This window comes from Canis aureus, chromosome 1 (genome assembly GCF_053574225.1).
Source record: "Canis aureus isolate CA01 chromosome 1, VMU_Caureus_v.1.0, whole genome shotgun sequence".
Classification (NCBI taxonomy): domain Eukaryota; kingdom Metazoa; phylum Chordata; class Mammalia; order Carnivora; family Canidae; genus Canis; species Canis aureus.
The window spans coordinates 106,907,636-106,932,085 of NC_135611.1; the positions used below are offsets into that span (position 1 = coordinate 106,907,636).

General features: G+C 52.4%; 1 protein-coding gene across 2 annotated transcripts in view; it reads right to left on the reverse strand.

The window, feature by feature from the left end:
* Positions 1–23,105, reverse strand: part of POLD1 (DNA polymerase delta 1, catalytic subunit) — a 28,786-nt gene extending 5,681 nt beyond the window's left edge. The window contains exons 1-18 of one of the 2 annotated variants that reach the window (XR_013349991.1): positions 23,022–23,105; positions 21,910–22,047; positions 10,583–10,785; positions 10,113–10,226; positions 8,275–8,421; positions 8,070–8,195; positions 7,830–7,998; positions 7,662–7,743; positions 7,461–7,590; positions 6,784–6,950; positions 6,353–6,457; positions 4,419–4,559; positions 4,225–4,335; positions 3,599–3,790; positions 3,336–3,424; positions 3,146–3,262; positions 2,835–2,948; positions 2,377–2,524 (exon numbers count right to left, since the gene is read on the reverse strand). Coding sequence is in view for 1 of the 2 variants with exons in the window: in XM_077844354.1 (XP_077700480.1) it covers positions 2,377–2,524; positions 2,835–2,948; positions 3,146–3,262; positions 3,336–3,424; positions 3,599–3,790; positions 4,225–4,335; positions 4,419–4,559; positions 6,353–6,457; positions 6,784–6,950; positions 7,461–7,590; positions 7,662–7,743; positions 7,830–7,998; positions 8,070–8,195; positions 8,275–8,421; positions 10,113–10,226; positions 10,583–10,785; positions 21,910–21,947 (2,193 nt within the window). In the remaining variant the exon portion in view is untranslated. The remainder of the gene's footprint in view (positions 1–2,376; positions 2,525–2,834; positions 2,949–3,145; positions 3,263–3,335; positions 3,425–3,598; positions 3,791–4,224; positions 4,336–4,418; positions 4,560–6,352; positions 6,458–6,783; positions 6,951–7,460; positions 7,591–7,661; positions 7,744–7,829; positions 7,999–8,069; positions 8,196–8,274; positions 8,422–10,112; positions 10,227–10,582; positions 10,786–21,909; positions 22,048–23,021) is intronic. The other variant, XM_077844354.1, reaches the window with a different exon arrangement.
* Positions 23,106–24,450: the final 1,345 nt, after the last annotated feature.

Consider the following 24,450-nt stretch of genomic DNA (forward strand, 5'->3'; position numbering starts at 1 on the left):
GCCGGGGCACTGGGGGCCAGGGGGCACAAACCAAGGAGGAATGGGTGTGACTCTTCTGTTTTGGTTTGATTGGATCCAGTCAGATCTCTGTCATTTAACTAGAGCATTTAGGTGACTTATGTTTAGTTTAATCATTGATCATCTCTGGGCTTAAATCTACCACTTTACTACTTCCCTTGTTTATTCTATCTGTTCCTTTGGCTTTCCTTCATCTTTTCCTGGAACGACTCTGTGTTTTATTTTGTTTTTATTATTCCATCTCCCTGCGCCTATAAGCCTGAGACACAGCAATAAGGAAGGAAGCTAAGAAACAAACATGACAGAGGGACAGAGAGAAGGTGAGCAAGGAAAAGACAGACAAGAGGGCCACTTGGGTGGCTCAGTGACTGATCGTCTGCCTTCGGCTCAAGGTGTGATGCCGGGGTCCTGGGATCAAGCCCCGCATCCCCACAGGGAGCCTGCTTCTCCCTCTGCCTATGTCTCTGCCTCTCTGTGTATCTCTCATGAATAAACAGATAAAATCTTAAAAAAAAATAGGGATGCCTGGATGGCTCAGCGGTTGAATGTCTGCCTTTGGTTCAGGTCCTGATCCCAGGATCCGGGATCAAGTCCCACAGGGGCTCCTTGCAAGGAGCCTGCTTTTCCCTCTGCCTATGTCTCTGACTCTATCTCTTTCTGTGTCTCTCATGAACAAATAAAATCTTTAAAAATATATATAGAAAAGATAGATAAGACCAGGAAGCAGCAGCTCTGATGAGGGAGCTCCACAGTGAGGAAAGCCAAACCCTCCTTGCTTGGCCTCTGTCTCAGGGGCTAGAGTCTGATAGCTGAACACCCACCTCTCTCCACCATGGAGGCTGGGGAGGCCCCCGGGGAACTATGGAAGGCCAATGACTGGAGGACAGGTGGGATGCACTGTGGGATGAACCTTGCCCCCAAAAGAGGCCTGGCTCATAGAGGGAACCTCTAAGCCCTTGGAATGTCCAGCTAAGAGGGTGTCTCTGTTCATGTAGGCCCTTGGACTACACTAACAACATGACTCACAGTGAGGCCTTGGGCCACACGGGTTCAGCCTGACCTCTGCAGGGCATGGAGTAACGACGGTCAGTCCCACAGATGCTCCATGCCTACGTGAATGGCTCCAGTAAAAGCCCAGGACCTGAGGCTCGTGTGAGCTTCCCTTGTGGGAAACCCTCTGTGGGTGTTGTCACACATCAATGCCAGTAGCAATAAGCATGGTCTGTGTGATTCCACTGTGAGAGACGAAGCAGAAACGCTATGCCTTTGCCCATGGCTGATTTTAATCCCTATCCTTTAACTGTATGAAGTCATAATCGTGAGTCTGATGACTTTCCGGAGTTCCTTCAGTCCTTCTAGTGGATCACTGGATGAGAGGGTGGTCTTGGGAGAAGCCCCTGAACTGAAGGTGGGTGGGTGTGTGGATAGACCTCTCCCACCAAAAGTCCAGCCACTGGCAGTTCTTCCAAGTCCATCCAGAGCCACATGAGGACTGACATAGTGCCCAGATACAAAGGGAGCTTCCCATGGCTGCAAGTAACCAAGTGTGGAATGTGCCAAGACCCAAATCCCAGGGGCAGAGGTGGACAAGAAGACCTTTCTAAGGCTCTCTTAGGCCACCATCCCAGCTTGGTAGAGCCACAGACTCAGATCCTCTGTTAAAACCATGGATCTGTTTTTCTGTCCAAGCAGCAGAGCTGCCTCTGGTAAACAGGCCTAGGACACTGCTGTGCAGCAAGGAGGGAGGCAGTAGGCTTTTCTGCCTGCAGTCCCTCTCAGAGCAGAGCGCTGACCAAGCACCCTCCAAGCATCTTCCCACCTTGAGCGGGGAGGATGCACCCCTGCACCAGCTCCCTCAGTGATGGACCACACACGGTGCATCAAATGTCAGAGCCTGGCTATGCTATTGGTGGGCCTCTGGCACTGCCCTAGCCCCCATGAGTGGAGACACGGCCCTGTACTCCCATTAGACTAGAGGCCTAATGTAGCCCCATCTTCACAGGGACCAGGGGAGGAGGTGGGTGGGTCTGTCAGACTGACTAGGACAGATGGAATGAATGAGCAACGAACAAAACCTCTGCTCACCCCACCACTCCCCGTCCCTCCCCTGCTTCATCTGTCTGCAGAGCCCTTGGCACCAAGTGCCTTCTATATGCATTTACTGCTGTCACCATCTGTGTGCCCATGAGGCTGTGTACTGCAGGAGGGCAGGAACCCTTATCCGTTTTGCTACCTGCTGGACCCACAGAGGACGTTCAGCAAGTTGGGGAAACGGGACCTCTGCCACACAGCCACCTGCTTCTCCTAGGGAGGGGTAGTCTGCCCACCCCTTGCCTGATGCAGAAACTGAGCACTCACCTGGGAGATCTCCAGACATGGCAGCTTGCCCACCTGGGCACCAGTGAAGCCATATACAGAGTTGGCACTCACTTTTAGGGCCAGCTGCCGCCCATCTAAGACCTGCCGACGCAGGGGGTCTGTCTCCTTGGCCAGTTCGGCCTTGGCCCTGGAAGGACAGGAAGCAAACATCATTGATGCAGTGTCCCAGATCTCAGGGAAAGATGAGAGGCCTGGGGACTGGTCAGGGTGCCTTTCTAGAAATGGGTGCCATGTACAGTTGTCCAGATTGTGCACTGCACAGAGGCGCCCAGCAAAGAGGGCAAATGGGAGCTGTCTGGAGGGCCATTTTGTTCTAATTCACACAAAGCTGCAGTTAAGTGTGGCGTGGCAATCCTGGGGTGACCCACAAGGGACAGGGATTGACAAGGTGCCTCAGCAAGTTTGAGCAGGGGTGGGTGGGATGCTCAAGAACCCACCTCTTCCGGGCGCTGAGCAGGTTCTCCAGGATCTGGGGCAGCAGCCCTTTCCGCACTGACGTCTTCACAAACTCATCCCCTGTGGGCGTCTTGATGAACTGATCCTTGGTCAGGCTGGGTCGGAGAATGCAGAGGTAGGAGTGGAGAGGGCATGAACCTGGCCTCCCCATCTCTTCCTCCTCCAGACCCCTCAGGCTCTCCCCACCTCTCAAGTCTCCCCTCTATGCCCCTCCCCACAATTTCTGGGCCCCCAGCCCTGCCCTGCCTTGAAAATGGCCCCTGGGGTACACGGGATGAAGAAAGTGCCATACCCTAGTTTCTGGGCAGCCCCCGGCCGCAGGAGTGTGGTATAGCACAGGTTATGGGCCATCATGATGGATGGGTACAGAGAGGAGAAGTCCAGGGTGGCGATGGGGACATCATAGTACCTGGGAGGGCGGTGGGGGGAGTCAGGGCCAGGAACCCCGAGCCCCCCACCCCACCCCAGCCATGAGGCCTCACCCTTTGAGGGGCTCGATGACTGTGGCCCCTGTGTAGTCCTCGCCACCCTCTGTCTTCACCACAGGCATCAGTAGTCCCTCGCGCATGGCCTGGGACGGGAGAAGTCGGGAAATGGAGGCAGGCATGGGCAGGACAGACCCGGAGAGGAAGGAGGAGGAGCAGGGAAGAGCATCGGATTGTCATGGCAAGTGACCAGAGGCCACGAGTGGAGGGTTTGCTGAGGCGCATTATGACTGGGCCCACCCACAGCTCTGCCCGCTGACCTGTCGCAGCAGCTGGGACACGACCTTGACCTGCTGGCCGCGGCTGAGCAGGTAGCCGAGGGGCACTCCAGTGACACGTGCCATCTCCATGGCATTCACCAGCACCATGAGCCGCTCCAGCAGCCGCAGGGGCAGGAAGGCATCCTTGAGGCAATACACAGCTAGCCGGCGGCGCGTCTGGTCATTTCCGTTCTGGGGACAGGCACCGGTGGCATCAGGGGACGTGGGGGTGGCTGCGGGAACTCAGGGTCAGGGAGAGGGCAAGGGCTGGGGCACGGAGTGGGCAGGGGGATGGGTTAGGGAGTCCGAAGGGGTCAGAGGGAGGAGGGAACAGTCTGAAGGGTGAGCACGGACCAGAGGTGGGGGCAGGAGAGTAGAATAAAGGTTGCAGTGCCAGAGATCACAGGAGCAGGCAGGAATGTGGAGTCACATCTGCAGGGGGAGGTCACAAGTCAAAAGCAAGAGGTCAAGGTGAAAGTCAGGAGAAGGGTTGGTTGGCTGAGGTCAGAGGAGGAGACAAAAGAGTAAGATTGGAGGTCAGGGGCAGGAGGTGGAGGTGGAGGTGAAAGGGCAGGGCAGGGCAGGCAGCAGGAGGGGTTGGAGGGCCCAGGCTCGTGGCCAGGCACCTGCAGGTCAGTGATGATGCTGTGCTGCACATCCTCTTTCTGCTCGCCCAGGAAGTGGAAGCTCACGGCGTTGAGCGTGTAGGAGCGGAGCTTGTACTCACGCAGCAGCACCTGAGGCAGGAGGTGCAGGGTAGGTCCGGGACACAGGCAGCAGCCCTGGGGGTGGGGGCACCAGCCCGGTCCTGTCCACGTACCTGCAGCATGTCCATCTGTACGCGGCCCACCATGCTGACCACCTTGCTGTCCCGCCGGCCGGTCTGCTTGGACTGGAAGGATGAGTCCCGGATGTTGGAGCGGAGGCCAGACACGCGGCCCAGGAAGGGGAACGTGTGCACCTGAGGATGAAGCACATGGACAGGGCCAAGCTGCAGTGGGGAGTGGCCGGGCCAGATTTGGGATGCCTGGGGCCGAGCCACAGGAATGGAGAGCCAGCAAGTCATGACACCCATGATGCCACTCTCTTCCTGCTGGGAGCCCAGGGCTAGGTGGCCAGAAGCAGGGCAGTTCTTTTTTTTTTTTTTAAGATTTTATTTATTTGACCCCAGAAGCAGAGGCAGAGGGAGAAGGAAGCTCCCCACTAAGCAGGGAGCCTCACTCAGGACTGGATTGCAGGACCCCAGGATCATGACCTGAGCCAAAGGCAGACACTTCACCAACTGAGCCACCCAGGCACAGGGGCAGTTCTGATGCAGAAAAACCCTCTGGGGCCGGGTAGGCATGGACCAGAAGTGAAAGATAGGAGGACAGGATGGGGAGAATCAGAGGAATCAGAGGCCTGATGACTATGGGACTAAGGGGGGCAAGAATGGTGCCCAGTGGCTGGGAAGCTGCACTCAGATGGGCAGCAGATTAGAGGACTTAGTGGTGAGGCAGTGTGTGCATGGGGAGGCGGTGTCCAGGGGGCCGCTAGATGGGAGCACAGTAAGGGCACACAGAGAGCTAGGTCTGAGATCAAGACACAAAGTGGCATGGGAGGGGTGAGGCGGGAGGGCCATGAAGGAGAGAAGAGAGGCCTGAGCTGGCGGAGCAGCAGGGCAGGGGACAGAGGGAGAGGAGGCTGCCCTGTGCACAAATGCCAGATCAATAGGGATGGACTTCTTCCTGGAGCTGTTGGGGGCTGTAAACATGATTTTTTTTTTTTTAATAGCATTTAAATTTTTAGTGGGCTTCATGACTAACATGGGGCTTGAACCCACCACCCTGAGATCAAGAGTCACTTGTTCTACTGACTGAGCCAGCCAGCATGACTGCCCCAAGCATGACTTTTATTTTTTTAATTTTTCGTTACAAAACCAACCAAACATAAGGAAAAGGAAGAAAGGATACAATATAATCTATAACCCCATTGTGAGTTGAATTGTGTTGTCCTGCACAGCCCCCAAGATGTTGAAGTCCTAACCTGCCACACCTCAGAACATAACCTCATTTGGAAATAAGGTCTTTACAGGTGACCAAGTTAAGACGAGGTCACCAGGGTGGGTGTTGATCCCATAGGACTGTGTCCTTAGGAAAAGGGGAGATTTGGGCAGAGACATGCATAGAAGGAAGACAGGCTGAAGAATTAGGGAGACCACTTTCTACACCCCAGGAACGCCTGAGACCACCAGAAGCTAGGAGAGGCCTCAGGAAGAACCAGCCCTGTGAGGCTTTGATCTCGGGCTTGAGACAACCCAAGTCTGCAGCCCTGGGTTCCAGCAGTCCTAGCAAACTAGCACACCCCAAGCACCAAGGTTTTGCCACACGCTTCGAGGAACCCCCCTTCCTTTTCCTTATTTTTTACTGATGTATTTTCAAGTCTAGAAGACAAGACACTCTACCCTGGTACGCTTCATCTGCCCCTCAAACACACAATCCTTTCCTTACTAAACCACAAATGCCCTCCTTGCTTCTGCCAAAGCCATGATAACCTTCTGGACTTGGAGCAGGGGAGGGGCAGGGCCAGAGCTGGGTTTTCAGTGACGTATCCGGAGCTACTGGGGGCAGTAGGCTGCCCATACAGAGCAAGATGGACCACCCAAGGGAGAGAGCCACAAGGGAGGAGGCAGCAAGAAGGAGCAGGGTGGCCACCCACTTCTTGAGCTCCCAGTGGGGCTTCTGAAAGCAAGCATCCCCCGGCTGCCTGCCCTACCTTGAGAGTTTGGGCCCGGGAGATGAGGTATGGGAGGTCAAAGTTCTGGATGTTGTAGCCAGTGATCACGTCAGGGTCCATGGTACGAATAAAGGTTGACCATGCCTGGGGATGGGAGCAATTGGGTCACCCTGGTTGTCATCCTGATCGTCCCCCTGGCATGGATCTTCCCCACTCCTGGAACATTCCAGAAACCCCCAAAAGCAACAACCCCAGAGCCCTCCTCCCCACTGTAGAAAGATTGGGCAGGTGCCTCTGAAAGTTACACAGAACCCAGAGGGGAAATGTTCACCCCTCACAGCAAAGGGATCTGAACCCAAAAACTCAGCATCTCAACATCCAGAGAAAATGGCTTGAACCTGGGATGTGGAGACGGGGACTGGGGGTGGGGGGTGTTCTGAGGGAATGAGGGCACATGGAACAATAGCCACCTGGAGCAGCTCCTCCTCCCGCTCGTAGCTCTGCACTTTGGCGCCCAGGATTGGGGCGCAGGGCCGTAGGGTGAGTGCCAGGCGCAGGAAGGGCTCCGGCTCACCCCAGCGGAGGCCCAGTGAGCAGATCTGGATCACGGGGTCCCGCTCGGGCTCAGGGAAGATGCCTGCACAGGGAAGAAAGGGGATGCAGGGGACCGGACTCCTCTTTTTCCTTCATGACACATCAGGGTGGCTGCACCTCCAAATCTCCCCAGCCTGTCTACTCCTCTCTATCCCCACTGCCTGCAGACCCTGCAAAACCTACCCTGGTTCCCCTCTGCCTTCATCTTCTGGCCCTCTCCCTTTCCCTCACAGACTGGGATGGTTCTGCCCCAAGGCCTTTGCACTTGCTATTCTCTGGAGGGCCACTGTGGTAGTAGGGAGGCTGCTCATCCTTCTTTACAAATCTTACCCCATCACCCCTGAGGCCCTTCCTGCCCACTTATCTGAGCTGCCCTGTCACTGTCCACCACCATCCTCCTTCCACTGAGAATCTTACAATAACCTGTCCATTTTCGCGTCTACTCCCTCCTTCCCGAGTGGGCTCAAGAAATATGGGAGCTCCGGGGGCAAGACTGGCATGTCACTAACATCTACAGGGAGAGCAGGAGGAGCTCCAGGCCCAGGAGACAGACCTTTGCGGCCAGCACACTCAATGTCAAAGCTGAGCACACGCAGGGGTGCGATTCGCTGCCACTGCCCTTCTGGCGGGTGACTGACCACATCAGACCACAGCACATCTGCCTCCAGCTGACACAGTGTGGCCTACAGGGATGGGGCATGTCAGTAGCTGCAGGGTCCCTGCTCTGTGACCCCACCCCCACAGAGCCCCGCACCTTCCCCTGAGGCCTCAGGATGTATTTCTCTGCTGGGAGTTCCAACCAATTGCAGCCTACGATGTCTGTGTCCACCATGAACCTGCAAGGGGGAAGGATCAGTGGGTGGAAGCTGGCTGGGGATGGAAGCGGGGGGTGCAGGTTGCAGAAGTGAGGTGGGGGTTGTACCGGATTTCAAAGTCCACGTTGGCCTCATAGGGTGCGAAGCTGGGGGTGCCCAGGCCTGCCACACGGATGCCCTGCTCCAGGAGGCGGCGGGCGGGGGCCACGAGGCGCGGTAGTGCCAGGGTGATGCGCAGGAATGGGGAGGGGCCATGGCCATGGTACCCGAACATGCCTGCAGACAGATGAGGCTGGCACCAGACCGGAGGGAGCCTCCCCCACTTAGCCCCCCCAGGCAGCACTCACTCTCCCGGGAGCACAGCTCCACAGACAGCACTGCCGGCCCCGTGAGCTCCTTCCCTCCTCGCTGGTCCCTGCTGATGGCTGCATTCAGCTCCCGCTGCAGGTCACCCAGGTGCTCGGACCCAAAACCTGAGGGCAGGGAGGCTGGTCAGAAGCACAGGGAGCCTCTGGTGGGGCTGAGAGGGTCTTGTGGGTTGGGGCCACTCACCAGAGGGCGCCGGGGTATAGAAGTAGGGTGCAAAGCCATGGATGTGGCAGCAGACGGACACGCCCTCATCTGTGACTCCAAAAGCTCGCAGGATAGGCACGGAGTCGAGGGATGGCGTGGGTGCTCCGGGCAGGGGCTGTGCTGGGCCTGCAGGTATCACAGGACGAGGCAGGAGCTACCCCCTCAGATTCCTCAAAGGCTTGCCTCCCCAGGCTTTGAGGCAGGCCTCAAAGGCTTGCCTCCCTCTGCTGAGAACACAGCCCCTGGTAGGGGCAGCTTGGGGTGCTTCTGCCTGCACCAGGCTAATATACACTGTTCGCTCCACCTTTACCACCTTCCCGCTGGTCCCTCTACAGTCCATTTGCCACTGTACAGCTAGAGGGAGCCCCCTGCCTTTTGGGGGGGGCAAAAATTTTTCTTTTAAATAAAAGACTTTGTGCGTGCAGTGTTATGAGTTTTAACCACATACAGATTCACATAACCACCACCAAAATCGGGGTACCAGCTGGTTCCGTCACTCCAAACAGCTCCAGCAGGAGGTACTTTTGTAACCACAACCCCTCCCACCACAACCAAGGGCACCAGTGGTCTGTCCGCTCTCCATTGTTCTACTTTCGTCTTTTTGAGATTGTTCATATAAATGGAACCTGGTTCTTGTCACTCTAGGGGTGGAACTGCCTGGTACTATGAAAAGGGTAGAGTAATTCTTGTATCTCAAGAAACGGGGCGGGGGGGGGGGGGGCGGGGCTCTAAACTCTAAGAAACTTCCAGGCTGTTTCCCAGAGGGACTGTAACACAGAGCATTCCCACCAGGTGTTCGTGAGCAAGCATTCCAATTGCTCTGTGTCTTCCTCAGCACTTGGTCTTGGGGTGATTGTGTGTGTGTGTGTGTGTGTGTGTGTGTGTGTGGTCTCTCTGTGGCTGTTATCTGCACCTCCCCGACAGACAGCCAGTGACACTGAGCATCATCTCCAGTGCTTATCTGCCACTCTGTATCCTCGAGTGAACTGTCTGTTCAAGTGTTTTGCCCATTCGCAGACTGGATCCTTTTCTTACTGCTGACATCTCAATGTTCTTTACTTATTCGCAGTACTGTTTTTTTTGTCAGATACGTGGAAGATTGTCAATGTTTCCTCCTGGCCTGGAGCTTGCTTGTCTCTTTGCTCTCTTACAGGGGAGGCTTCTAACCTGCGAGGTGGCATGGGTCTCTCCAGGGCCAAAGGCTTTCCAGCCCACTCAGAATGGAGGCCCCAAGTCCTTGCCTTGGCAGACAGGACCTCAGATGCCCTCCTGCCCCTGCCCCCCTGTCTCGATGTTCCTTAAATATTCCAGACCTGCTCCCTCCTCGGGACCCTCTGCTGGAATCTCTCCTCCAGACAGCCCCATCCCACCCCATTCCTTGACGCCTCCTCAAGAAGCCTCCTCAGACCCCCAAGATGCACAGTCTGGCTCCTCCACCCTACCTCATGTCTTTTTACAACTCACATGGCTATGTGAGTAGCCACTTCCTTTTTTATTCTGCCTATCCTTCTAGAAGGTGAGCCTCCAAGAGCAGGGACCTGGTCTGACCGGAACAGGGCCTGGCTCAGTGCAGATGCTGTTCCTGGATGGATGGGTGTCAAACCACACCTGTCTCCCCCCAGCAAGGAGCCTCAGTTGGAAGACAACTCCCCACCTCCATGAAGCCCTGCTGGCCACCTGCATACCCCCTTCCCTTCTTGCTGCCCACTGTCACCCACAGCCCTGGCCACCTACATGGGTACTGTCTGAGTCCATCTCCTCCCTCAAAGCCTGGGACCCCTCCTCCCACCCACCAGGCCTCTGTCCACAAAGCTCACCCACATAATGATCGATCTCCAACTGCTGGAAGATGAGGGGCTCCTTCTGGGGATCCAGGGGGGGCGGGGTGGGCCGAAGCCAGCGGGCATCTATGGCCGTTGGGGAGAACTGCCCTGGGCAGGTGGGAGAGAGAAGCAGGCTACATGGAGTCGTGGTCCTCCCTTGGAAATATGTAATGCCCCCCCTCCCTGCCCCTGACCTCTCAGGTGGCATCTGATATGTGAAAGGAAAGTCAGGTGGGCATGGTGCTCTGGCTCAGGCAGGTAACTCAGGAGAGATTATGGGATCAAGAGTCAGGGTCCAAATTGGAGCTGCAGGCAACAAAGGTGGCATACTGGCAAGAAGTCAAAAGTCAGTACATTGTGGGGCTCAAAGTGGGCCAGAAGTCAGGTGAGCTCTGTGGCTGACTCGGTTCATAGGCAGGACGAGTATGGGGGTGCAGGGGGGTTCTTCCCACTCTAGGTCTCACCATCTGGGGCTCCCTCCAGGGGCGGCTGCAGCAACTCCTCCTCCTGTTCTTGCAGCCTGTGCTCTGCCTCCATCTCCTCCATCAGCGCCAGCTCCTCCTCAAACTGGGATGGCTGAAATGGCTCATCCTCATCCCAGAGGCCCCCACGGGCCCGCTTCGGGGGCACCCCAGGCCCTGGGCCTGGTCGTCGCTTCCCATCCATCCTGCTGGACAAGTCAGGGCTGGGGGTAGGTTTCTGTCTTCTTCCTGGCCCCACATACACCCACCATGACCATGAGCCTTTTCATTCTCCAGAATGCCTCAGGAGTAACACGACTCCACCCGCAGGCTCACGGGGTGCTGGCACATTCCACATGTAGTTAATATAATTACAACCCACTCTCCATCTCAGTTTAATCCTTTCTTCACATGTTCAAACCTTCTACATCCTTTTACCTGTCTGCCTGCCCCCTGCCACCTGTCTGCATGCCCTCCACCCACCCAGAGACCTGGCCCTTAGCACATCCCTTTCTTTCCCATAAACCTCTGTTTCTGATGTCATCACCCGCATGTCTCCCCACCTGCCCAGGCCTTTGTTCCACAAACAGCTGGGAGGCACCCTTCAGGCCCGTCACACTGTATCGGGTGCCAGGCAGTGGTCTGACAAATCTGATCTGGTCCCTTCCCAGCTCAAAACACCTCAGAGACTTCCCATCCGCCTTCAAAACAAAACAAAAACAGAAGCCCCTTTCTATTTTGAAATAATCTCAAATTTGCAGAACTGTATACCCTTTACCCAGATTCCCCAAGTATCAACTTGCTGCCACATTTGCTTTATCAGCCCCTATATGTGATATGCACACATCATCACTTATTTATTTCCCCAGTCATTTGAGTTAGTTGCCTGTCAGTTAGATACCATGGCCCTTGATCCCTGCATACTTTAGCACATATTGTTGAAGGACAAAGACATTCTTTCTCTTTCCCCTTCTTTTAAGTAGGCTCCACACCCAACACAGGGCTTGAACTCACAATCCTGAGATCAAGAGTCACTGCTCTACCAATGGAGCCAGCCAGGAGCCCCAAGGACATGTTCTCTCTCTTTTAAAATACTTTGAGAGAAAGAGAGAGAGAGAGGGAGAGTGCACAAGCAGGGAGGAGAGGGAGAAGCAGACTCTGTGCTGAGCAGGGAGCCCAAAGTGAGGCTTGATTTCAGGAATCCAGGAACACAACCTGAGCCAAAGGCAGATGCTTAACCAACTGAGCCACCCAGGCGCCCCCCCCAGCCCCACCGGGGCCAAGGTCATTCTCTTAAGCAAGCATGGGATGATGATCAAATCCAGGACTTTTAACAACTCAATAATAACATAAAGTGTCCATTTCCTGATTACTCTGTCCCCCCAAATCTCCCTTATAGTATTTCCCTCCAAACCAGGATCCAATATAGCAAGCACAACAAAAAAAAAAGCAAATGTATACATTTTTTTTGTTCTTTTCTTTCATAAAATTGGTTTTTTAACAGTTTATTTATGGGGCACCTGGGTGGCTCAGTGGTTGAGCATCTGCTTTTGGCTCAGGGTGTGATCCTGGAGTCCTGGGATGGAGTCCCCCATCAGGCTCCCTACAGGGAGCCTGCTTCTCCCTCTGCCTATGTCTCTGCCTCTCTGTGTCTCTCATGAATAAATAAACAAAATCTTAAAAAAAAAAGAAAGTAAAAAAAAAAAGTTTATTTATTTAAGTAAGCTCTATGCCCCAACGTGGGGCTTGAACTCACGACCCTGAGATCAAGAGTTGCACACTCTTCTGACTAAGCCAGCCATGCGCCCCTGTTTATGTTTTCTTAATTGCAACACATAAGAAATTATTTTACGGTAGGTTTTGATAAGATATATTGATATGAAAGTATATATCCGCCCTTTCACGAAGATGGTGCCGAAGGCCTCCCAAAGCCGAAGCCAAAGCAAAGGCTTTGAAAGCTAAGAAAGCGGTGCTGAAAGGTGTGCACAGTCACAAAAAAAAGAAGATCCACACATCACCTACATTCTGACGACCCAAGACCCTGCGTCTCCAAAGGCAGCCCAAATATCCTCGAAAGAGCGCCCCCAGGAGAAACAAGCTTGATCACTATGCCATCATCAAGTTCCCCTTAACTACTGAGTCAGCCATGAAGAAAATAGAAGACAACATCACACTTGTGTTCATTGTGGATGTCAAGGCCAATAAGCACCAGATCAAACAGGCTGTGAAGAAGCTCTATGACATTGATGTGGCCAAGGTCAACACCTTGATCAGGCCTGATGGAGAGAAGAAAGCATATGTTCGACTGGCTCCTGACTATGATGCTTTGGATGTTGCCAACAAAATTGGGATCATCTAAACGGAGTCCAGCCGGCTATAAATCTCAACATAAATTTTTTCACCATTAAAAAAAAAAAAGAAAGTATATATCTTCTAGTAGGTTTGACAAAAGACTATATTCAAGTGAAGCCCGTTGAGATTAGTAACTTCACCATGAATAAATAAGAGAATATTCTAAGAAAATACACACTCAGTTATTTGAGGGTAAATAGCCATGATGTATGAAAGCTATTCTGAAAAAAAAAAAAAAAGTTTTTAGGGCGCATATGTGCAGAGAGGGGGAAAATGAAGCTTGTGTACATGCAAATCATAAAACAAAGAGGGGAAATGTTAAAACATGTGAAGCTAGGTAAAGGGTATACAAGTGTTCTTTGCATTATTCTTACTCTTTGGATCTTCGTATAAGTTTAAAATTATTATTATTACTTTTTTAGAGATTTTATTTATTCATGAGAGACAGAGAGGCCAAACATATGCAGAGGGAGCCTGATGTGGGACTTGATCCTAGAATCCGGGATTATGCCCTGAGCCAAAGGCAGATGGTCAACCGCTGAGCCACCCAGGCATTCCAAGTTTAAAATTATTTTAAAAAAGAGAAAGAAGTTTTTTAAAAGTACATGACTCCCAGCATCCAGGCCTACAGAGAGATTACAGGAACCTAGGGCAGACCCCAGACCCAGCTGGGGAGGGCAGGGAGGGGACAGGTCAGCTGCCCTGGGTTCCAGTGAACTTCTGATCCCATAACTCCCCTTACACCACCCTAGATCCAGTCTCCCCTTCTTCCTTTTAGGGACCGACCCCTTGCCTCGGAGCCGACATAGGAAGCCCAGCCCAAGACTACATTTCCCAGGGTGCACTGCTAGGGACGATCACGTTACTGAGTTCTCTTGTAAAAAGAATGCGAGGTGTGCAACTTCTGGGAGAGCCTTCAAAGGAAGCTTGCCTCTATAGCCTCTTCCCTCTTCTCGATGGCTGGGGCATGGATATAGTGGTGATGAACCAAACTTGACCACAGGGACACGGACAACATTACAGGGAATGCAGGGCTACAAGACAGAAGGGACCCAGGTCCCTTGACAACCTCCTGAGGGCAGAGTTTCTACTTTAGGGAAGTTACGCAGAGAAATATACTTATGTCTTGCCTGAGCCACCACGCCGTAGGGTTACACCAGCTGAGCCTAGGGCTGACCGGGGATGTGTTGTTGCAAATGTCTGGTTTGGTACACAATGGAATACTTCTCCACATTAGACCACAGGTAGCTACCGAGAGACACACAGGATGGACAAATCTCAAAAACATGCCATGCAGAAGCAGCCAGACACCCATGTATGCACTGGAGAGATGGGAAAGTGACTGGTCAGGGGTATAGGTTTTCCTTTTGGGGGGATAAAAATGTTCTGGAAGTAGACAGAGGTGGTGGATGTGCCACACTATAAACATACTCAATGCCACTGAACTGTACACTTCAAAATGGTTAACCTCAGGGATCCCTGGGTGGCGCAACGGTTTAGCGCCTGCCTTTGGCCCAGGGCGCGATCCTGGAGACCCGGGATCGAATCCCACGTTGGGCTCCCAGTGCATGGAGCCTGCTTCTCCCTCTGCCTGTGTCTCTGCCTCTCTCTCTCTGTGTGACTATCATAAATAAATTTTAAAAAAATTAAAAAAACAAAACAAAACAAAACAAAATGGTTAACCTCAGGGGCACCTGGGGGGTTCAGTTGGTGGAGTGTCTGCTTTGGGCTAAGGTCCTGATCTCGGGGTCCTGGGATCAAGCCCAATGTTGGGCTCCCTGCTCAGCAGGGAGTCTGCTTCTCCCTCTCCCTCTCAAATAAAATCTTAAATAAATAAATAAATAAATAAATTTTAAAAATGGTTAATTTCACCTCAATTTACAGTAAGAGTACATACTGTGTGGTGCCATTTATACAAAGTTTTTGAATAGGCTAATCTGTGGTGCTAGCAATCAGGCCAGCAGCTGCTTATGGGAAGGGAGGGATTGAGAAGGGGAATGAGGAATTCTCTAGGGTGCCTTACCTACAGCTGCCCATTTGAGAACCTGTGCATTTCACTGTTTGTAAATTCTACCTCAATTAAAACATGAGAGCTGGAAGGCCACAATCCTGCATCTAGGGGTTTATAATAGAGGTATACTATCACAGAAAAAAATCTGCATTTATGAGGTTGTTTCCGGCAGCATTGTTTGCCATCACAAAAGACTGGAAACCACCTAAATGTCCTCATCCACCCTGGGGGAACTGTTTAAATAAATTACATCAACTCTGGTCCATGGAATATTATGCAGCTGTATAAAGGAATGAGGAAGCTCTCTACGTACTGATGTGCAGGGCTCTCAAAAGACCCATTGTTAGAGAACACGAGATGCAGAATGGTGTACTTAGACAGTTATCTTTTTTGTATTATAAAAAAAAGTCTAAAAAAAGTTTCTCCTGATTCTTTGCATTAGGAAATAATCAAACCAAAGTAAGAACTGGACTGCAAAACTACCTGTCTGGAATCTTAATGTCATATGTCAATGTCATAAAGGGGGTGGGTGACAAGGGGGCAGGAAACTTTTATTTATTCTTTAAGATTTTATTTATTGGGACACCTGGGTGGCTCAGTGGTTGGGTGTCTGCCTTCGGCTCAGGGCGTGATCCTGTGGTCCCGGGATGGAGTCCCACATCAGGCTCCCTTTATGGAGCCTGCTTCTCCCTCTGACTATGTCTCTGCCTCTCTCTCTCATGAATAAATAAATAAAATCCTTAAAAAAAAAATTTATTTATTTATTTGAGGGGGAGGGCAGAGGGAGAGGAAGGAGCAGACTCCCCACTGAGCAGGGAACCTGACCTGAGGCTCCATCCCAGGACCCTGGGATCATGACATGAGCTGAAGGCAGATGCTTCAGTGAATGCATATAAATTGAAGAAGAGACTGCATATCTTGACAACTAAGTATAAGGTGGGACCCCAGATCAGACCTTGGATTAAAAAATCAAAAGCAGGGGCACCTGGGTGGCTCAGTGGTTGAGCATCTACCTTCGGCTCAGGTTATAGTCCTGGGGTCCTGGGATCGAGTCCCATGTCAGGCCCCCTACAGGCATCTTTCTTCTCCCTCTGCCTATGTCTCTGCCTCTGTCTCTCATAAATAAGTAAATAAAATCTTTAGGGATGCCTGGGTGGCTCAGCAGTTGAGCATCTGCCTTCAGCCCAGGGCATAATACTGGGGTTCCAGGATCGAGTCCCCCATGGGGCTCCCTGCAAGGAGCCTGTTTCTCCTTCTGCCTATATCTCTGCCTTCTCTGTGTCTCTCATGAATAACTAAATAAAATCTTTAAATAAATAAATAAATAAATAAATAAAATCCAAAAAAAAAAAAAAATCAAAAGCCACCATGTACGATGTCACCGGGACAACTGGACAAATTGAATAAAGATCATGTATGAGAGACGCCTGGGTGGCTCAGCGGTTGAATGTCTGTCTGCCTTTGGCTCAGGTCATGATCCCGGGATCCCAGATCAAGTCCTGTATCGGACTCCCTGCAGGGAGCCTGCTTCTCCCTCTGCCTGTGTCTCTGCCTCTCTCTGTGTGTCTCTCACGAATAAATAAATAAAATCTTAAAAAAAAAATAAATTAAAAAAGATCATGTATGAAATAATGGTGTTGCCTCAGGGTAAATGGCCTGATTGTGATAATTATGCCAGTTATGTAGGATGTCATTGGTCAGCTAGAGTTCTGAGAGTTAAGTGTCATGATGACTACAACCTGTAAATAGTTCTGCCAAAAAAGAAAAAGTATTTATGTGTGTCTAGATAAAGCAAATGATACAGCGTGTTAGCTGGTGAATCCAGGCAAAGGGGACGTGGGTGTTTGTTGTATTTGTCTTGCAAGTTCTCTGCAAACCTGAAATTTTTCAAAATAAAAGTTGGAGAGGCACCTGGCTGGCTCAGTCAGTGGTGTGTGTAGCTCTTGATCTTGGGGTTGTGAGTTTGAGCCCCATGTTGTTGGGTATAGAGATTACTTACAAAACAAAAAAGTTGAGGGCGCTTGGATGGCTCAGTTAAGCATCTGCCTTCAGCTCAGGATGTGGTCCTAGGGTCCTGGGATTGAGTCCACATCAGGATCCCTGCTCCACCGGGAGTCTGCTTCTCCCCCTGCCACTCCCCCTGCTCATACTTTTGTGCTCTCTCTGAAATAAATAAAATCTTAAAAAGTTGGAAGAAAACACATAAAATAAAAAATAACATTTTTACAAGGTATATGGGAGAGTATGTAAAGCATGTTTGTGCTTTGATGTTATTAAGTAGGGTCCACGCCTAGCATGGAGCCCAACGCGGGGCCTCAACTCATGACCCTGAAATTAAGACCTGAGCTGAGATCACGAGATGGACACTTAACCAAACGAGCCACCCAGGTGCCCCAAAGCATGTTTGTTTTCTTTTCTTTATTTTTTTTAAGATTTTATTTACTTATTCATGAGAGATACAGAGAGAAGTAGAGAGAGAGGCAGAGAGAGGAGAAGCAGGCTCCATGCAAGGAGCCTGATGTGGGACTCGATCCTGGGACTCCAGGGTCACGCCCCGAGCCAAAGGCAGACGCCCAACCGCTGAGCCACCCAGGCATCCCACATGTTTGTTTTCAATGCATAATTCTGGAGAGATAGGTAATAAACTGGTAACCCTGGCTTCCCGGGGGTGGGGGAACGGGACAGTATGGGACAGTTTTATTGATATAATTCATACACCATATGACTCATGAGATCAAGTGTACAGTTTGATAATTTTTAGTGAATTCAGAGCTGTGTGACCATCACCACAATCTTAGAACCTTTTCATCACCCCAAAACAAAACCCCACACTCCTTGGCCATCACTCTCACCCCAGCCTCTCGGCCCATTCCCACCCCAACTTCTCCCAGCCCAAAGCCATCACTAATCTACTTTGTCTCTGTGGATTTGCCCATTCTGGGCATTTCCTATAAATGGAACCTTAGAATATGTGTCCTTTGTTGTCTGGCTTGTTTCACTTGGGATCGTTTTCAAGGTCTACCCATGATGCAGCAGGGGTCAGTGCTTCCTTCCTTTTCATGCCTGAACACTCCCTCGCCATGTGGCTGTAGAACACTGTGTTTATCCATCTGTCTGTCAGTGAACTGATATCAGGCTGTTTGCACCTCTTGCCTGTGACGAGTGGTGCTGCTCTGACAGAGGACACGCAAGTTTCGAGTTTCCTATAGGGAGGAAGACTTGGAATACTCTCCTTTGGCGACTTTTGAGTGCAAACTGTTTATACGTGGCTTAACTCACAGGAAAGGAAAAGCCCGGAGGCCTTTGCTCCAGCCTTGTAAGCGGCCAGAGAGACACATAGAGTTTTGACCAGGGGAGAGGGGGGGCAGTGGGAGAGACCTGGGTGGAGCAGAGGATCTCTGCCTTCCAGGAGCCCAGAGGAGTGGCCACACCTGGCCTGGCAAAGGGAGGCAGGAGGGCTCCTGGGCAGACAGGCTGCACCAGGTCAGTGGGCCGTAGCCAGGAGTGTGTGGTGGGAGGGAAGGTCGCTTTGCAAGCAAAATAGAGGTTCCTGTGCTAGTTTCCCATTGTAGGCACCGCCTAAGCACAGTCGGACAAGGGAGCATTAGAAGGAAAGAGGCCGGGACCCCTGGGTGGCTCAGCGATTGAGCATCTGCCTTCAGCTCAAAACGTGATCCCAGAGTTCTGGGATTGAGTCCCGCATCAAACTCCTGTATGAAGCCTGCTTCTCCCTCTGCCTGTGTCTGCCTCTCTCTTGGTCTCTCACAAATAAATAAATAAAACCTTTAAAAAAAAAAAAAAGAGAGAGAGAGAGAGAGAAGGAAAGAGGCCCCTGTGTGTCCCCTCTCAGCTGCCGAGGCACAAAACAGGGTGATCTCTCCTGGTTCAGACCCTTCATTACAAACAGATAACGCTGAGCGCCCCCTGACTTAGACATTAGTTTCTGTGACACCCCCTCATCAGTGTTCTCGTCCCATCTCCCAACCCAGGGCTTTCTCTGCCACCTCTATACTCATCTGATCCGGCTTGCCTATCTCTGGCCCAGACCGCTCTCCAAGGCTCAGCCCAACAGAGGCAAGCTGCTTACTATGAGGACGTCTGCTTAGGCATCCCACACTCCATAGCCAGGCCCCTCATCTCCCTGCAAACCTGCTCCCTGAACCCCTCATCTCCCCCAGTTCAGGAAAAGGCAGCTCCCACCAGGCCAACAACCTGAGAGTCACCCCAGCTTCTCTCTTCCCCTCCCTCAGACCACATGTTTGTTTCCCCTGCAAATCTCATAGGTTCTATGAGACCTGAGTCTCACCACTTTCCAGTCCCTGCTGGGCTCCCAGCCCAGGGTCCTCTGACTTTCTAGGATTGTTTGCAGCTTTCTGTTGTGGTTGCTGTTTGTCTCCCCCTGCTGGAACCTGAGCCCAGCATGAGTCCAGCGTAGGCAGGGATTTGGTGTGTGTTGTCAGGGAGGCGTTCCAGAGTCTACAACAGAGCCTGGCACACAGTAGGTGCTGAATAACTATCTGTTCAATAAATGAAGAGCCTTCCATTAGGGTGTCCCTCATTCCACCCTGCCCCCTATCAGTGTATTCTTCACACAGCAACCGGACGGATCCTGTACAAATGTGTCAGATCATCCCATCCCTGCTCTGCTCAGAAGCTCCCCTAGGTTCCATCTTATGCAGAACTAAAGCTAAGTCCTCAGGGTGGCCCACAAGACCTTCCCTTTTAGACACTTATCTCTGCCCTCTCCCCCTTGTTCATTTGGTTCCAGCCACTTGTTTCTTCTCTGTTCCTTAAGCACTCCAGGCTTGGTCCTACCTCAGGACCTTTGACAGACTGTTCCCTCTGCCCTGCCAAATACTCTTCCCCAGATGTTCCCATGGCTTCCTCCCACCTCTCCTTCAGGTTTTTGCTCAAATGTCACCTTCTCAGTGAGGCCTGTTTTTTTTTTTTTTTTTTTTTTTTTAAAAGATTTTTATTTTTAAGTAATCTACCTCCAACATGGGGCTTGTACTCACAACCCCGAGATCAAGAGCTGCATGCTCCACCGACTAAGCCAGTCAGGTACCCCAGTAAGGCCTGTTTAAAAGAACAATCTCCACTGCCCCACACTGATACCCTCCAACCCCTTTTCCTGTTTTACATTTTCCAGATGGTACTTATCGCTGCGTGATGCACTGTATCAGTTCTTAGAGTTCTCAAAGCATAGTCCTGGACCTGCAGCTTGAGCTTCACGTGGGAATGTGCTGGATGCTAATTGGTCAGGCCCAACGGAATCAAACTCTCGGGGGCTGGGGGGTCCAGAATCTATGGTAACGAGCCCTGGAGCTATTCCAAGGCCACTCAATTCTGAGAACCACTGCTTATTTATCTTGTTCACTGTCCATCCCCACAATGCGAATGAAAACTATGAGAGAGGTTTTGTCCTGTTTCCTGCTATGTCTCATGCGCCCTGAAGAGGGCCTAGGACAGAGGATGTGCTGAATAAACATCTACCAAATGAAGAATGAAGGAACTCACAAAATCTTCAAAAAAACTTCAGAGATAGGTGCTGTTACCTTCCAATACAGTGACCAGAACCAAGGTCCAGAGAGATGAAGCGACCTGCCCAAGGTGGCACAGCTAGCTCGGAGGGTTCAAAGATAGGCAGGCTCAATCCAGAGCCCCACTGTTAACCAGTACTGCAGACTGCCGGCGGCCAGGGGTGCCAGGCGAGATGCAGGGGTGAACTGCTCTCTGCCCAGCAGTAGACACAGACTGGAGGTGGACACCTCTGCTTGCTCATCCCCGTGTCCTGGCTCACACACATCTAGTGACAGAATGATCAGTTTACAAAAGTAACTATGCACCCCTCTCCCCCTCATCCCCCAGAAAGCTACACTTTTCATGCTTTGGCCTTGTCCCTCCTTGGGGGCCTTCCTGACTCCGCTACCCTTGTTTGCACGTCAGGGACCATCTGGGCCTGTGTCTGACATCTCACCAGACAGGAACCCCCCTCAGGACAGGGTAGGGTCTGTCGCTTCTCTGAGTCCTTGGCGATGCCCAGCACAAGGCCTGGCAGTGGGGAAGTTGTTTGCTGGATGAGCTCGCCCCTTTTCTCAGTCACTTAAACTCCTCTTCTTCCAGAGCCTCAGCTCCAGTTTAACTCTTCCAGGATACTCGGTGGCCCCTTGGGGCACTCACTGCAGCTAGTACTGCTTCTGTTACTGCACATGTGCACCCACATTCAATACCCATGTTCATATTCTGAAGCCGGAACTGCTTCAGAACATGAGCTCCTTAAAACACAGGGGTCAGGGTGTCAGTCAAGTCGGGGTCCCAGCATCATCACTCAGCACAGTGCCTGGAACACAGGCCACTTCAAATTCTGTCGGTTTAGACTCCTGTTGAATAACACCAACCCTACAAGTCTCCCCTCAGCCTCCGCCACTTCTCTCGCCTCCCAAAGACTAGTGCTGCCTCGCATTGGTTCTGAGCACTCTGGATTGAGATCTGTGCTCCTCCCCACCAAACTGAATTCTCTTTGGCTCCCCAATGCCCAGCAAAGGATCTGCCATAAAAGCAGCTGACTGCAAGAAGGGCTGAAGAGGAGAAAAAGCATTGCAAGAGAAGGGAATAGCGTGGCCAAGAGGCCATCAGTGGGGAAGGAACCTCTCTAAGTGACAGGAGGCCTGAGTGGTGATGAGCAGCAAGGAAGGAGAGGGATGGATATGGATATCCACAGGTTCCTGGCACAGGTGGGGCTATGAAGCTGAGAAACTGATATCACCCTGCCCACTCACGGCCACCTCAGAGTGGCACCCCAAACCTGCTCCGCCTCAGCCTTCTCCATTCAGCCTGTTGCTCAAACCACATAACCCAGTCATCTGAGCTCTTCTTCCTTACACCCCCATGTTCTGCCGGCTCAAACCCCAAAGACAATCTGACACTGACAGCACAGCAGTCTGAGGCACCGACAATCCTCTCTTGCCTTTCAACTGGCCTTCCTCCTTCCACTCTTGTACCCATTACAATTCCATCTTCGCTCAGCAGCCTGTGAGTTTTTCAAAAGGCAGGGCAGGTCCTGTTGCTCTGATGCTCAAAACTCCCCATGGCTTCCCGGTGGAACCTAGAATAAAAGCCAAACCCCACACCAACGTCTACAAGGATCTGATTCCCCAACATGTCTCTAGCCTCACTTGTTCTCTTGGGTCCAGCTACAAACACACTAAATTTGCCTCAGGGCCTTTGCACTTGATGGTCCCTCTGTCCAGACCTTTCTTTTCTTTTTTTTTAAACATTTTTTAAAATTTTTATTTATTTATGATAGTCACAGAGAGAGAGAGAGAGAGGCAGAGACACAGGCAGAGGGAGAAGCAGGCTCCATGCACCGGGAGCCGGATGTGGGATTCCATCCCGGGTCTCCAGGATCGAGCCCTGGGCCAAAGGCAGGCGCCAAACCGCTGTGCCACCCAGGGATCCCCAGACCTTTCTTTTCTTTACATGGCTGACTTCTCTGTCAAATGTCACATCCCCAGAAAGGCGATTTTTTATCACTCCAGCTAAAGAGGTTGGCTACCCTGTTTTATTTCACTTTGGACAATGTATCAGACCCCAAGAGCATTGCTTTAACATTAATACTTATCACTAGTCTCCTGTCTATCTTCTCCCCAGGCAAGGACTCCCCTAACTTATTCGGGCTGTAGTCTCTGCTTCCAGAACAGTGCCTGGCACAGGGTACTCAATATTTAGTGAATAAAGCGTGACACCATGCTCCCACGTGCACCAATTCAGTCCTCCAACGCGTCCGAGATCCCGTCGCCCCAAAGACCCTCCAGGGGTCCATCCCCCAGCTCGCCCCGGGGGCCAGGCGCCAAGCACAAGCTCACCCCCGCACTCCGAGGGGCCCCCAAGGCCCGGTCATCTTCCCGCGCGTTCCCACGACCACCGGCCCTTGCCCCTGTACAGCGCGTCCTCAAGCCAAAGGGATCCCTCCCGCTTCCGCGCCCCTCGCAACCCTTCCTCAGGCCTACATGCCCGGCTCCTCCAACCTCCTTCCCCGCCGGGCCGAAACCCTGCAATCCCCCTTCTCCCCTTACTGACCCGCTTCAAACAGCCTTTCCCGCCACAGTCTACGCCGCCGTGACCCCTGACTCTACCCGCGCAGACTCAGAGACGCTGCGCGCCGAGCGGGGCCACGCCCCTCCCGCGCCCGTAGGGCGAGACCACGCCCCGACGGGGCCTCAGGCCACGCCCCCCCGCTCAACTGCGACGAGATCACGCCCTGTCCTTCCAACTTGGGATGTGGCCTCTCCCTATTTTCCATAATTCTCGCCAAACCCCGCCCCGTCCTGCGGGGTCCGACTCCTCCCAAGCCACGCCCCCTCCTGGCGTTGTCTCCGCTGATTTCTACCTGTGTGCGCAGCGGCGCGCCCCGCCCCCTGTCCGCATGGCCCCGCCCCTGTCCTCATGGCCCCGCCCCCTCGCCCGCCGGCGCGGCGCTGGTCTCCTCAGCCCACTTTCGGTCGGAGGCCAAGTCGGGGTGGATTCCGGCGCGTTGTCCTTCTTTCCGCTGGCGACCTGACGCCTGCCGTCCCCGCGGAGGGGAGGTCTGGTCACTTGTGTCTCACGGCCTGAGTTTTCCCAGCCGCATTAGACTCAGCGCAGGGTGGGCACATGAGGGGGAGCCAGGCACACTGCTTAGAATGGGACGACGCCTGTAACTAGTTACTTCCCCCTACCTGCTCTAAAAAACATAGCTTTCGGTCCCCAGCCCGTCCCTTCAGGCAACACCTCCTTCACCCTTGGCCAGGACTGTCCAGCTCACTTCCGTGACCCCTCAGGGCCTGGCCCTGGGGAAAAAGGAACTCTGAGAACTCTGCAGTCCGCCCTTATTCTGAACATACCACAGCCTCTTACCATCCAGAGTTGGCAGTGCCCTTTCCTTAATTTAGGGGGCGGGACCCTAGTCTTGGTATCTTGATGCCCTGATGAGGACTTGTGTACCTTGTACGTCTAGATGCACACACAGCTGCGAGCTGCCCCCATTAAAGCCCCTATTAATAACACTTACATTCTAGTTGACCCTGATCACCCCCTAAGGCCAGCCAACTGGTAGCCACCTCCAGCGAACCTTATCTTGTTCTCCCATGTTTCCAGTGCACACAATTGTTCGCCACACAGTAAGTGCCCTATACACATTTGTTGGATGAATATCTGCATTCCCAGAATGGCCAGCACGGTGACTAGCCCACCAGTGGCTTCAGCAAATATTTTTTGAGTAGTGAAAGCCCGAGTCCCTCCATCACCTTAAATTCTTTTTCCTTCAACAGGCTCCAACTCACCTGTAGGGAGATGACCCCCAAGGCTGTTAGGTTAGCCCCTTGGAACTTGCCCCCCACCCCGAGTTCAAGTCCCATTACCTCAAACCCTTCACCAGCCTGGAAGCACAAGTTTTGGGGGCTGGTATCAATGAAGACCCTGACCACCCAACACCTATATACATCCTTGACTCACTCTGGCTCAAGGCAGG